Source organism: Lathyrus oleraceus, chromosome 6 (genome assembly GCF_024323335.1).
Source record: "Lathyrus oleraceus cultivar Zhongwan6 chromosome 6, CAAS_Psat_ZW6_1.0, whole genome shotgun sequence".
Classification (NCBI taxonomy): Eukaryota; Viridiplantae; Streptophyta; class Magnoliopsida; order Fabales; family Fabaceae; genus Lathyrus; species Lathyrus oleraceus.
In genome coordinates, this window is record NC_066584.1 from 160,367,683 (window position 1) to 160,382,413 (window position 14,731).

General features: G+C 36.2%; 1 protein-coding gene across 1 annotated transcript; it reads right to left on the reverse strand.

The window, feature by feature from the left end:
• Positions 1-291: 291 nt before the first annotated feature.
• LOC127094534 (uncharacterized) lies at positions 292-1,380 on the reverse strand. The gene has a single exon (XM_051033358.1). The coding sequence runs from the start codon at positions 1,378-1,380 to the stop codon at positions 292-294; it is 1,089 nt and encodes a 362-aa protein (XP_050889315.1).
• Between the last annotated feature and the right edge of the window lie 13,351 nt (positions 1,381-14,731).

Consider the following 14,731-nt stretch of genomic DNA (forward strand, 5'->3'; position numbering starts at 1 on the left):
TCTAATTCTGTTAATTTTAGTTTTCTTTTTTACCCTTCCATCCACAGCTAGACCATATTCTCCAAGTAATTCATCCATTTCTCTAAGTTTATGAGCCAAATCCATCTTTTCTTGTCTAAAGCTGAAAACTTGCATGCTCAAATCTTCCTTTTCCTGCTTCAACTTCTTATTCAAAAGCAAAGTCTGATTGAAGTATTCTCTAGGCACAAAATCAGGGTGATCTGGCTCTTGAGGATACAATGGCTTCTCCATCGAAAAAGGCAACAAGACAGTTTGAACTCTCTTTTTGATCTAGTCTACATAAGGAGGATAAGCAACACAATCTTTCTTGCCAAAGAATTCTTTTCCTCTACATGAAATGTGGCTCCAAGCTTTAGCAGCCTTCTTCATCATCTCAACATCATCAATCACATTGTAGAACAAATATTCTTGTATACTTTTATCCCCTGGAGGTCCTCTCAAAGCATAGACCAATTGTCTTTGAGACAACACAAGATTGTAGTTTATACCTCCCCTAATGCCCATGAGTGGTACATTAGGAAATTCTCCACAACTCACAATCACCTCATATTTATCCATCCTATCCAACCTCAAGCTATACCACACTAGGTCATTAGAAGTAAGTCCCATCAATCTCTTGGACCATTTCGAGGTTTCCTTGTTATCTGTGAATGCTCCTTTACAAGGGATGTGACTTCGGAACCAATGATACAAAAGAGGATCACAACACCATAATAAACCACCTATTTTCTTGTGATTTCTGGAATGAATGGAATGGTAAACATCTCCCAAAAGTGTTGGTTCAGGGTTCCCCATCATGAAGATACGAATGGCGTTTATATCGACAAAATCAACCACGTTATGAAACAAAACAATGCCATAGATACTGCAAGCCAAAACAGTATTGAAAACCTTCCAATATTCTTCTTTAGCCAAATCATCCAGAGTGGTCAAAAGGAAGCTTAGATGAAACCCAAGGAGTCCTCCCTTTGTCTTGAGATTAGCATCCACCACAGATTTACCCAAATAAAGGGCAGCGACAATATGTTCAGAACCAGGGACCTCCATAGACACGTGGAAAGGAACTTTAAGTTTGATGGGAATTCCCAGAATACATGAATACTCTTCCAAAGTTGGCGCCAACTGATAATCTGGGAAGGTAAAGCACCACAAAGGAGGATCATAGAACTGTAGCAAAGTGTGAAGTGCATTGTGTTGATACTTGCTGAGGGGAGCTTTGAGGTAGTCTACAATATTCCCATAGTCCCTTTTGAAAATATCTAGATTGTCAGGAGGGGATTTTTCAACCAGCTCGAGAAGGGAATCCAGGTTGTCCTCAGGAAACTTGTAAGAAATATGTCCACCTCTACCAGTATCCATCTTTAGAGATGACTTAAATAACGAGAATCAAGAATTAAAAACACCTGGAAATACAAATACATGTGTGTTAAGAGAATGAACATAACAATTCTTATGAATGCAAATGCGGTTTCCATATCAATAGATAACTGTCGTGCTTGATAGTAAACTGAATGTCTCAAGTTCAAAAATTCGACGTAAATCTGAGAAAACCGGGCATGATAAAGGCTTCTAAATGGCAACCAAAATTGATGGCTTTCATAGTAACACTCTATCTAGTGCATAAGGCATGCAAGATAAAAGTATTATTATCAAAACCTCATCTGGGCGTGGTATGCCATACAAACTCTTACGCATTATGCGCCAAGAGAGTTAACATGACTATCCATTCTAACATATGTGTCACTGGCCTGGGTAGTGTGCCTTTTACCTCATAGTAACATCCCACCCAACCTGCAAACAGGAAATCCAACAACCAGCACAGTAGCAATATCCAAAGTATGAAGAGTAATAAAATGCAATGACTGCAATGAACAAGTGCAAAAATAAAGAAATAAACACCCAAATGAAAAGGAAACAAACAAGAGCTATGATTGACTTACTTAGGACTTCCCCAACAGAGTCGTCAGTTGTCGCATCTCAGAGAAACACGCACACGAAACATAGTCGCCACCAATGTTATTTATCCCATAAGAGGGAAAGGAAAGACCGAGTAAACCTACAGAAGGATGAATCTAATGATCTTGCAACCAAAAGATGGGTAAGGGAGTCGATTACGCAAGGGGAAGGTATTAACACCCCTCACGTCTGTAGTACTCTACAGGATCCACTCTTGTTGTTCTAATAAAAAAGGTGCGTTTATTCTAAAACTTACTGACTAAAATGAATGCATGCAAACATTGAATTGTAAACAAAAAGAAAGTTTTTATTATTGCACTCGTTTAGGCTATGCAACCCAATGACTACGTATAAAAAAGAATCAGAGCATCGTAGTTCTTCTCAAATTTTTTGATTTGTTGGTGCTTTTTATTGGTAACCACCCTTATTGAATTTTTTTATAAGAAAAGTCAAGTGGCAAAAGAAATTTGATTGGTTGAGTATTTTTTTGAAAGAATACATCAAATGATCCACCCAAAGCAGGAGGTATTTGAGTGTTTCTCTCTTATTATTGAAAGAGTTCAAGTAGTATTAGAATATTTTTGGATTTTTGATTGAGAAAATATTTTTGTGTTTAGAATGAATGCAAAGAGAAATGGAAAATCTAAGGGAATTCTCAAGATAAACCCTAATGTTGGCATGCAATAGTGGTCCTAAAGTTAGGGTAAGAGGGAAACATCTATCTGAGTTATCATGCAAAGATTGACATAGGGTTAAGATCAAAGGGGGTCTACCTAATGTTGTCATGCTTCGTTATCAAACCTAAGGTCTACTTTAGTTCAAACTTAGCCAAGAATGAACCAAAGAAAATCCTATGGGGAATATATTATTCACACAAGGAGAAGGGTAATCCATATCAAGTTATGGAATAATAAACAACACAACATCATATCAAGTCATGATAGAAAAGAAAAATAGTAGCAATCCATATCACGTCATAGGAGAACAAATAGAAGGTAAATAGTTGCAATCCATGTCAAGTCATGGAAGAATAAATTCAAGACCAACAAAATGATCCATATCAAGTCATGGAAAGAGGATACAAACAATAGCAATCCATATCAAGTCATGGAAAGAGGATACAAATAATAGCAATCCATATCAAGTCATGGGAGAACGCAAAAGAATATAAAGGCAAAGCATTCCATATCAAGTCATGGAACAAGAAGATAAAAACCAGACGATTCATATCAAGTCATGAAAGAAATAGATGAAAGGTAAACAATATAATCCATATCAAGTCATGAAAGAATAAATTAAGCAATAACAATCAATATCAAGTCATGGGAGAGATAAAGTAGTACAGTTCATACCAAAAGTAGTCCATATTAAGTCATGGAAAAATAGATAGAAGATGAACAAATCATATCAAGTCATGAAAGGATAGATGAAATATGAACAAAGTGATTCATGTCAAGTCATGGAAGAAGGATACAAGCAAAAGACAAGTTATCAAGCCAAGATGAGCAACAACATCACATAAGTCCAAAAGGCTTAAGCAAGGGATAATCAAACAATGGAAGCATGCACATGACATTAAGGAATGTGATATTTGTGCAACAAGTTAACTCAAGATGAGATCCAAGAGTAACAAAAAGAAGTCATCCCAAACTGCATACACAAATTAAAGTCAAGTAACTTGATAAGCAAGTAAAGATATCATCCTAGAATAGGAATCCTTTATCAAAATCAACAAGATGAACAAAGATTAAAAGAGGGATGCTCATAGGTCATGGGACAATGACAAAGTCCTTTTCAAAGCATCAAATACAACTTCCAAACTTTCAAAGGTATCAACAAACCCAAAAAACTCAAGGTTCATGTAAAACTAGTAAGTCAAAAGGTAGACATCATCCAAGCAAGGAATCCTTTGTCAAAACAAAGTAAAAAAGGCAATGCGAAATAAGTGTAACATTAAAATACACAAGGATGGATCCCAAACTCCTAAGAGTTTCACCATCCACTAAATTCAAAGCTAGGTTAAGACAAGGAGGAATGTAACTCCTAATGTGTCATCATAATGAATGGAAATGGAATACCATCCAAAGAATCATAGGAGCAAGGTAAAAGGATACCAAGATCAAAGAAATCAGAAGTATGGACAAGAGGGATCAAATTCAATTGGTCCCATAGTACCCAAGTTGGAATGCACAAGACACAATCCAAACCATGATCTTAAAATCACACAAGAAGAATTCAAGGCAAACAAGCAAAGAGGCAATAATTTGGAAATACGTAAAAGGGGCCACATGAGTGAATTTAAGACCTCTAAATGATGATGATTAGGTCAATAGAGAATGAGAGAGAGATCCCCAATGGTTGCACAAGTTCAATTTAGAACAAACAAATTAGATGCAAAAATGTAAAACAAAGAAACAAGCATGCCTTTCATAATTCAAAAAGAATAATTAGGAGCATAGATAAATTGTGAAAAATCATTCATAGAAAGATGAAGTCAGAAGCACAAATGCCCTAGAGATATACTCAAAATCATGTGTAAAATATGTTCAAGCAATTAGATCATTTAGGCTAAGCACAAACAAATAACCATTACAAAGATACCTTCAAAAATAAGTCCAAATTTGACTCAAAATTAACAACCAAAGCAAGAATGAAATCTCAAAAGACCTATAGACATATGTCTACAAGTGTGTAAAATATTGGGTTAAAACTCAAAAGGGAAGATTAAAAATCAAACCCTAACAAAGTAAGTTAGCATAAATAGGTACATGTAATAAAAAAATAAAAAAAAATATTAAAAAAAATTGAAAAAGAAAATAAATAATGTGATAAATTAAATAACACTTCAAATGTCCCTCATGAATTAAATCAATATTTTGGCCTAAAAGAAATATTTTAAATAGAATTAAATAAAAGTGGTATAATAAATATAAATGAGAAAGAAAGGGGGGTGCATTAGTAAATAAGAAATGAACTGGTTCTTAAGTAAAACGCGCTCATGGGCCCAAAACGAGGGGGTGGGAAGAGCGAAGTCCTTGGGCCTAATAACTAATCCAAACCCAAGGCCAGGTTATTGGTAGTGTGACAAACTTAAAATAAGTGGAATGTACAAAAAACCATGTGAACATGACCATCAACCGGTCATGCTTCACTTAAGTCGCTAGTGGACAAAACAAAGTCCCAACCAATCAGAAACAGCCAGTGAATCGTCCCCTACCTCAAGCCATGCATACACAAACCCTAACCCCGATTCTGAAGGTATCACTTCCAATCCAAATATCTCTTTCTACAGTGCATGAAAATGAATGAAATAAAAAAACAAAATATAGATCTCGTGGAGCACTACAATGACATTTCAAATAAAATTTAAAAACAAGGTCTAGTTTAGGAGAAATATGGCATGAAAGTTGGAGAAAACACACTATAATCAAAACTTCAGCAAGCTTAAACATCATATATTCAGGTATATAGATGAAAACAACACACTAAGCCAACTTCAAACAACACTCTTAATCATCTTATAGCATGTACATGTTGGAAATGAAGGTGATATAATGATTAGATGACCTACCTAGTGGAGAAAGTCCACTGCTCCTTGATCCCAAAAGAGTTGCAGAAGCAAGGAAAATGAAGCTTGGTTCTCTTCTCCAAGCAGAAATGGTGTTGGATGAGTAGTAAAGATCTCAATCCAGAAATGAAATGTGCAAAAAATTTGTGAGGTGATGCAGCTCCCAAGTCTCTTCCTTCTCCAAAATGGTCTCTCCCTCTTACAACTAGGTTAAAATTAGCTTATATATCCCTCTTCAAATGAGGTGTCATGCCTTGCCTCTTGCACAAATCCGTTGGAGGGAAAGTTGGTCCAATTATGTAGAAAAACCTTTGGTATGCAGAGTTGCGTTTGACTTGTAAAGAATGTGGGTCTTGTGTCATTTCAGGGTGCTGAGATGAAGTGGGAAAGGGATAAGTCTCATGGCTTGGGAAGGAGTGTATGTGAAGCAAGTTTGAACAAAAAGCATATTTCCCTCATTTGGTAATTCTGATACATGACATGCATGCATGGGATAGCATGATGCTTGGCCAAAAGGAGTAAAGAATGAGGTGTAATTAAGTGGGAAATGGACTTGCTGCAAGGGGATGTAACATCATTAAAAAAAATCGACCAAAGAGATGAGGTAATAGAGCTTGCAAAATGATGACATTGAACCAACATCACTCAATGTTCTCTTGGCCAAAAGGGGTGAGTTATATATTTTTGAAAATAGGGAAATGAGAGGAGCATGTTTCATGTTGGGCACAATTCGAAACAAATCCTTGACCCCCTTCAAAAGTAGCCACGAATATGACTACCTGAAACTGCATATCAAGATGAAAAGCACAATTCAATTAGTGACCAATGAAATCCTGACTTGCTATATCCATAACTTGCTCCTTAAGTTACCAAATGTGAAAATGTTTGAATAAAAAATGGAGAGGAGAAAGTGCTCTATAACTTTCATGTTGAGGTTGAATCCCAATAAAATCCGGAACCTTGTGAAAAATGGGCATGAAGTATGTGGTTTGGAATGAATAAAAACTTAGAAAAATTTCACTAAGTGCAAAGGCCACTCAAACGATCCAAGGTCATGACTTATGAGAATGATATCTTGAGCTATGACAATGCAAATGACTTGCTCTTGGAATCAATGGAAATGGGAGACCTAATACTGTAACTTTCATGTTGGAACCCAAATGAGATGAAACCCTTAAGGTCCTGAAAAATTGCCATGAACAATGCTTGGTAATCCTGACTTGGGATACTTAGAAAATTTCAAAGTCTTGGGACAAATGGATGAATTTGAAACACTCCACTTTCACGACCATATCTTGGGCTATGATGATCCAAATGACTCAATATTGGTACCTCCTTGAAGCTTGGAGGGAGGAGAACAAAATCCATGCTAAGGTCAACTTGATTTGGATTCTTGATCATGGATAGTAAGTTTCAAAACCCTAGTTTCCCATTTAAGCAACTTTCCACAATTCTTGATTTTTGATGAATCTCTTGACTTTTCTTGATCAAAAATAGTAAACTTGCCATAAATAGTAAGTTTCAAAACCCTAGTTTCCCATTTAAGCAACTTTCCACAATTCTTGATTTTTGATGAATCTCTTGACTTTTCTTGATCAAATTACACATATAGACCAATTTTGACTTAAGGAACACAATATTGACAAAAAAAATCAAAAGTTGACTTTTTAACCTGCCCAGTTGACTTCCCCCTAATTGAATCAAACCAATAATCATCTGAATAATTGAACCTCTTATGAATGGAATTAATGGCCAATCTTCTACTCATAGACACTTAGGGACACATAGAATACCATGGAAACAAGTCTTGTTCAAATAGTCAAAAATAAATTGACTTCATCACAAACCCTAATTTCAGTAAAAAATGACCAGATAAGAGTGCTCATCCTCAAAACCTTGATTCTTCTAGGGAAAATGGAAAAAACTTTGGAACAATGATGTCTTGTATGATAATATGATGAAGATGATTCAAAAGTGGTCCATGAGCATGTCACATACTGATATACTCAACACTTCTAGCTCAGGGATCCAAAGATAGGAGAGTGTGATCCAATTCCATTTTCTTGTGATTCTCATTCAACTGATGAAGCAATGGACCATTTGAGATGTCCTAGGGTATGAGGAAACCCTTGTAGCTTGAGCGATCAAGAGGTTGAGGGTATCCCACCCTCCTTGCACTGATTGTCACCTTTCTTCCTTCTAAAGCTTGAAAAAAGTCCCAAGAGGGATGCCTTGATCTCATAACCATAGAACTAATGATATGCATGAAGGGATATGATGATAAAACATAAGTCAACTATAGTAAAAAAGAAGAGGGTAAATTTGGGGGGTATAACAGGTGGTGTTGTGCAGGCTCTCTTAGATCTAAGTTAGTATGTCTTTCAAGGCATGTGAGTTTTGTTGATGAACCATTTGGTACATGTTGTTCAGTAGCTCATTAGCTCCTCGTAGGCCAAGATTATGTAGGTCTGAAGGAAGGTTCACCTTGTTGGATGAGAATATGGAAGTAGAAAAATGGTCTAGAGGGGGGTGAATAGACCCTTATTAAAAAATTCAACAAATTTTCAAAAAAACAGAATATCATAAGTTTTTCAAAAGTGTATGCGGAAGGTTTAAAACGTAAATATGAAGATTATACTTTTATTGGAGCTTGATCATGTTAACACGTAATCAATATACAAATACCAATCAATGGTTTTATGGTGATACACAAGGTATTCAATTGATTCAGTTGTATATTCCACGAGGTGTGTTTACTCAATGATTCCATGTCAATGAATTCTAACCTCAATTGTTTGTCAGAATTTAATAACCAATTCAGCTCGATTAGACACCAATTCTAACAAAACCTAACATTATGTAATAAATTGCTACTAGTTGAATAAATGATAAACTACACTAGAATAGAAATGCCTAAGCATGCAAAATCCTACGTAAATTAAATGCATGAGTAAGTGAGAGAGAGTACACCATGATTTGTAGTGCTTCGATGTTCGTCCTCGCTTTACCTACGTGCACTCTTCATTGTTTCCCACTGGAACATGCATTCTTCCATTTTATTTTGACAAATATTACAAGAGTTCATACAATCACTAATCCACAATAATGTTGAGAAAAATAAATTTCTTATTTGCATATTGACTTGTACACAACATAATGTCAAACTCTTATGCATAATCGGTTAACGTTTCTTGAATCTTCCAATATCACCAATCTGCTCCATTACTTCGTGTGTAGCAATCACCCATTGATCCTACTGATTCCTTTAGCGATGAATTGTAGATTTGAGAAGAACTTCGCCTTGTCTGTAGCCTTCCACACAGTCACTACCAAGGCAATATGGAGAGAACGGTCTCCTTCTTTTTATTGGAATTTGTCAGAACCAATAATAACAACCTCAGTCTTGCAAGCTACCTAAAAAATCTCAACAAAAATTTCAAGAGTTATTAGTTTCAAGACGACGTCTTCGTTAATAAATTACAAATCCATCATGATCGAGATCTGAAATTAAACTTGAGGTTGAAGATGCAAGAATTTCGTTGCAAGATTTTTGAACTTTCAAAAATAGAGGGTGTTGGTTTCATAGAAAATCACAATGTTGATTATGAGATTCACCCATCACAAGATGATGACAAAATGATTTTATATGTGCTTCAGATTAAGCACAAAAATGAATGGAAAAAGTTTATTAGATTCGATTCAAGTGCATTTCATGATTTGAGTCAAATGAGAAAGTAGTGGAAAACAAGATCTCATAAAGGAAGTGACCCATTTTCCTGTGATTTAACGGTAATTCAAGTCACACAGGTTCATGATTTGAATCATGCGTTAAGCCTGATTTGAATTAGATAAGTCAAGGGCTACCATGAAGTTTGTGATCCGAGTCATGCAAAAACTATTATTCGAATCACAAAGTTTCATGATTCGAATCAAGTGTAATATGTGATTCGAATCACAGACACCAAATTTTTCATGTTTCGCCTCTGCTTTGCTTTATTCAAGTCATAGATTATACGTGATATCGCACACAAGAAATCTCAAATTTTCAAGTTTTGCAAAATAGTTTGAGATTCCACTTCTCACATGACTTGAGTTGATATCACCTATGGCTCTTGTTTCACTAACTCGGGAAATTGACTTAAACCCTCATGATCAAATCTCAAAAATAATAATTGAATTATGCATGCTAAAATGAATAAACCAATTGATTCGAACTTGATTCAGAGATGTGCAATCATGAAGAAGACTCAATAAACAAAAGCGATAAGGCACGCGGAAAAAATAACCGTATTGAGGGTGCTCCCCTTATCCAAATTCTTATTATACCCCCAAAATGGATTTTTGTTAGAATCCAAATATATTAGGGACATGCAACTACATGCCTATGTGGAACTGTGGAGTGGATTCGACAAATTGAGGAAGTTGAGAAGTTCCTTGATTTTCCCTAGGTTGGACAAAGTTCAGCTGCAGAGGAACAAAATGAGTAGTTGTCAATACCTTATCATCCTTCCCTCGAGAAGGATACATATGATTCCTAGTCACTTTGGCGGTTGCAGTTGCCATCGTTTAATGGATCTAATGCAAAGAGATTGACTTTGAATTTGATGGAGTTGGTCTAGAGATGGAGATCCGTGCTTTAATCAAAGGAGATATATATCTGATTCGATTGAATTGAGAAACGATGGACTGTGGAAATTATAGGAATCAAAAGTAAATTTTCACATGGGACGTTAATGTTCTGCTCTGGAACTGTATTGTGATCAAATAGGGTGAATTTGTAGTTTATTATGGTGGCACTACGCCAAATAAGGGAAAAGAGGGCGCTTATTTTGGCCTATAACAGCGCTTTTAAGCGCCCTCTAATCTGGCGCTGGCATAGGTAAAGACAGCGCTTTGTTCTCCTGGAGAAAGCGCTGTCTAAAGTGGCCACATTATAGTGCGCTTTAAGAAAAAAACGCCCTCTGGAGTGGTCAATACAGGGACACCTTAGAGGGCGCTTTCTGGAAAAAGCGCCCTCTAAAGTTGTCAGTGTAAAGTGTTTAGAGGGCGCTTTCAGGAAAAAGCGCCCTCTAAAGTTGTCATTGTAAAGTGTTTAGAGGGTGCTTTCAGGAAAAAGCGCCCTCTAAAGTTGTCAATGTAAAGTGTTTAGAGGGCGCTTTCAGGAAAAAGCGCCCTCTAAAGTTGTCAATGTAAAGTGTTTAGAGGGCGCTTTCTAGACAAAGCGCTCTCTAAAGTGTTAGTTATTTTAAAAAAATTTGTTTGAAAAACAGTGGATATATATTTAATTGGTAACCTGTTCGCATGCTGCAAAAGTGTAAAACTCATATTGATTTCATCCTTTAATCCAATGTTATACACCATTAATCCATTGATATATACAACATGAATCCATTTATATACAACATTAATCCTCCATATATACAACATTAATATATGATTCTTTGATCAACAATATACAACAACATATTCTCAAAGTACTACAATTAAGAGAATAAAACATAGCAACCAACACCCAGTGACCACTGTATCCAAAAGCTGTCTAGTAGTTCTAACCAATACTAAACAAAAACGCCCATCCACCCATGGTGGCAAACATGTTCTGTATATCCAAAAGCTGTCTAGTAGTTCTATCGCACATCCATACAAAATAAGGCTCAACCAAAACAACAGATGGCAGCATAAGTAGTCCCCTGCAAAAAGAACACGTCCAAATGCAAATAACACAGAACTGTCAAAAGGCGATTGAGCAACAAATAGTAAACAATGGCATAAAGTTAAATGACATAGCTAATATTACCTGAATTCCTGCATGGCTGTTAAGGTAAAAATCAAATTCCCTAGGGTGACAAATGCCGGTGTCTACCACGGTTCCTTTGACAATTTAGAACAACAAAATCAGCAAAAAGTGATAAATTCAAATGATAATATATACCAGCTGCGTTGAGAAATATATTGAAAAAACCTGGCATAATTTTTCCACTTCTATCGGTCTCTTTGGGGTTGACAGGAAAGAGACGGGTGTGATGTCTCTTTTGGACCACTACAAAAGTAACTTTAGGTAGATACCCATCCTCTATTGAGACACAAGCCTGATGAAAAAAAATTAAAAATTAAACGCAGAGAATTTAGTGGTGTATTTTATGAACGACAAAGTAACAAGAAATCAACTTTGAGAAGTCCTAAATTCTGCCTACAATACAGGGCTGCAAAGTTGATGCAACAAAAAACATATAACAATATATGGTAAGTACCTGTATCTCCGACCATATTTTTTCTTTGCCAACCTTCAAGTCCGGACTTCTCCAATTATCACATGTAATCGGAATATGTTGTCGAATAAGGAAACCAATGTAACTTGCCAACATTGAACCCTTATCTTTTGAAGATAGAATTGATATATGTTTAGATGGACATGTTCCATTGTCGTAGAGGGATACTTTCAAATATCCAGCATCATCATCTACGCGAATGAGGCTTGACGATAATAGAGCATCTCCATCTAAACAAATATCAATTGATACTTTCGAGCATCCCTTGCCCCTTGCACGAATGATTGACTTCATAATAGCCATTTTACCTGTAAAAAAGAAAACAATTAAAATCAGATGACAAATGTAAAAACAATTAAAATCATAAAAGTCATTTTACCTGTAATAAAGAAAACAATTAAAATCATTTGACCTGTACCTTTTTCACTAAGTTCTCTTTCTTTTCTTGGTTGGAATATGTATAACTTCGATCAATTCCATGCCTCATTAGATGCGATGTCAACTGAACTGCGTCAACCCGTTTCCCATAACAACAACCCAAGCAAGGACATATCATTCTACTGGGGTCTTCGGCGTGCGCAACGGCAAACTTAACGAATTCTAATACCCCATTCTCGTACTCTCTCGACAATCGATTGGAAGACATCCATGTATTATCCATTACTAATTAGAATAAACAAAAAACAATTTCAGAAGAGTTCAAACACATTCGGACCTAGGTTTCTAATGATACTGGTGTTGACACAAAATCAGATATTCATAGGTCGTATAACCCTAACTACTGGGTAATGTAGTCCCATTGCATGCGCTATCATGGTCACTAAAAACCAACCGTCAATTGCCTAATAAACCCAAACAAACGTAGGGCTTGAAATTTACGCATGCGCTATCATATTTAAAATGACTATGAATATTGAAACTTTACAGGTTGAAACAAACGTAGCATAGACAACAATAACATAAAACTGAAATGGGGCAAAGCTAAAACAAAGCAAGAAATAGGGCAAAGCTAAAACGAAACAAACGTACCTTTGGTGCCAGAAGGAGGAAACGTCGTAGATCTAACAGAGGTGGAAGGAGAACGCCTTAGAACCCTAACGTGAAAAAGAACGAAAATAACAGAGAGTGAAATAACAAAACGCGCAGTATGTTATAATTTTAATGTTTACTAAAGGGGACCTTCGAGGGCGCTTGTGGAAAAAAAGCGCCCTCTAAGGTGCGCTGTCTATTGCTCCTTATTTTTTCGCTTCACTTTAGACAGCGCTTTTGTAATAAAGCGCCCTCTAAAGTGCGCTGTTGTACATGGACTTAGATAGCGCTTTCTTAGAAGCGCCCTCTAAGGGTATCCTTAGAGGGCGCTTTCATAAACGCGCCCTCTATTGTTGTCCCTCCATTTCCTCATTATTTTTTCGCTTCACTTTAGAGGGCGCTTTTGTAATAAAGCGCCCTCTAAAGTGCGCTGTTGTACATGGACTTAGAGAGCGCTTTCTTAGAAGCGCCCTCTAAGGGTATCCTTAGAGGGCGCTTTCATAAACGCGCCCTCTATTGTTGTCCCTCCATTTCCTCATTATTTTTTTGCTTCACTTTAGAGGGCGCTTTGTTACAAAAGCGCTCTCTAAAGTGCGCTGTTGTACGTGGACTTAGAGAGCGCTTTCTTAGAAGCGCCCTCTAAGGGTATCCTTAGAGGGCGCTTTCATAAACGCGCCCTCTATTGGTGTCCCTCCATTTCCTCATTATTTTTTTGCTTCACTTTAGAGGGCGCTTTGTTACAAAAGCGCCCTCTAAAGTGCGCTGTCTATTCCTCCTTATTTTTCTCTTCACTTTAGAGTGCGCTTCTTTAAGAAAGCGCCCTCTAAGGTGCGCTGTCTATTCCAGTTTTTGGCGTAGTGTGGTTCACGATTTTTAATGCGGTGAAGAAGAGGTTGACCTGCAAAGTTGACACTCCAACGCTCAAGTCAGTTAGAGAGTGAAAAATAGAATTTGCATGTGAGTGATTCGAATACCTGAAGAGTGGCGTGATTTCCTATTTAAATAGAGCAGGTGGCTCATAACTGCATACGAGTGAGACGCAACAAACCGTTGGATTGATCTGGGAGATTAACATGACATTCTCGTGATAGATACTCTACGACAGAAGAAAAAGAGTGTACATATTCTTCTTGTGCCAACTTCTTATTTTACTATTGAACTTCCACTTCTTAGGCATAACAATCGACCCAAATCAAAAAGCAATCCAAAGTGAAACAAATAGCTCAACAGAGAGCCAAACACTACAAAATAGAAGAAAAGAACAACCCAAACACAATCAAAATAAACACCCATCTTTTTATAAGAGATGTTTGGATTTAAAAAATTATATATTTAATTATATGATCTAAATACCCTAAGTGTCTCATAAAAAATACAGTAGTATATGTAAAACAAAAATTAAATTTATCAAAATATTACTTTGGTATTTAATTGATCAACTAACTTTATATTACATGTTTATGAATTAAATAAATAGTATAATATTAACCATTTTAAAATCGTTAACTATGTGCAACTTTAACTTTTAATTATAATGATAAAAAATTTAAATTTCTTTTATTTATAATAGTGAAGACATGGAGTATATTTATTAGCATTTTCATTATATTAAATTTTCATTTAACCAAAATATGTAAAAATATTAATCAAATCCTAAATATACTAAAAGGGGAACACAAGAGAATAAAAAATCACCGGCTAAAGCCGGCAGGCGGCGATTAAACACGTCGGAGTGAACATGGGGATTGCATTGCACGTAGATACCAACAAATAACCAGATCACCAACAAAATCAAATCTCAACCCTCCATTCCACTTATACCCTCCATCTTAACCGTCCAATTTCCCAAATGTATTTTGTTAACGCGTTTTCTCCAACATCCTTTCTA

Coding starts and splice junctions, on each gene's coding strand:
- LOC127094534 (XM_051033358.1), bottom strand. CDS start 1,380: ATGGATACTGGTAGAGGTGGACATATTTCTTACAAGTTTCCTGAGGAC.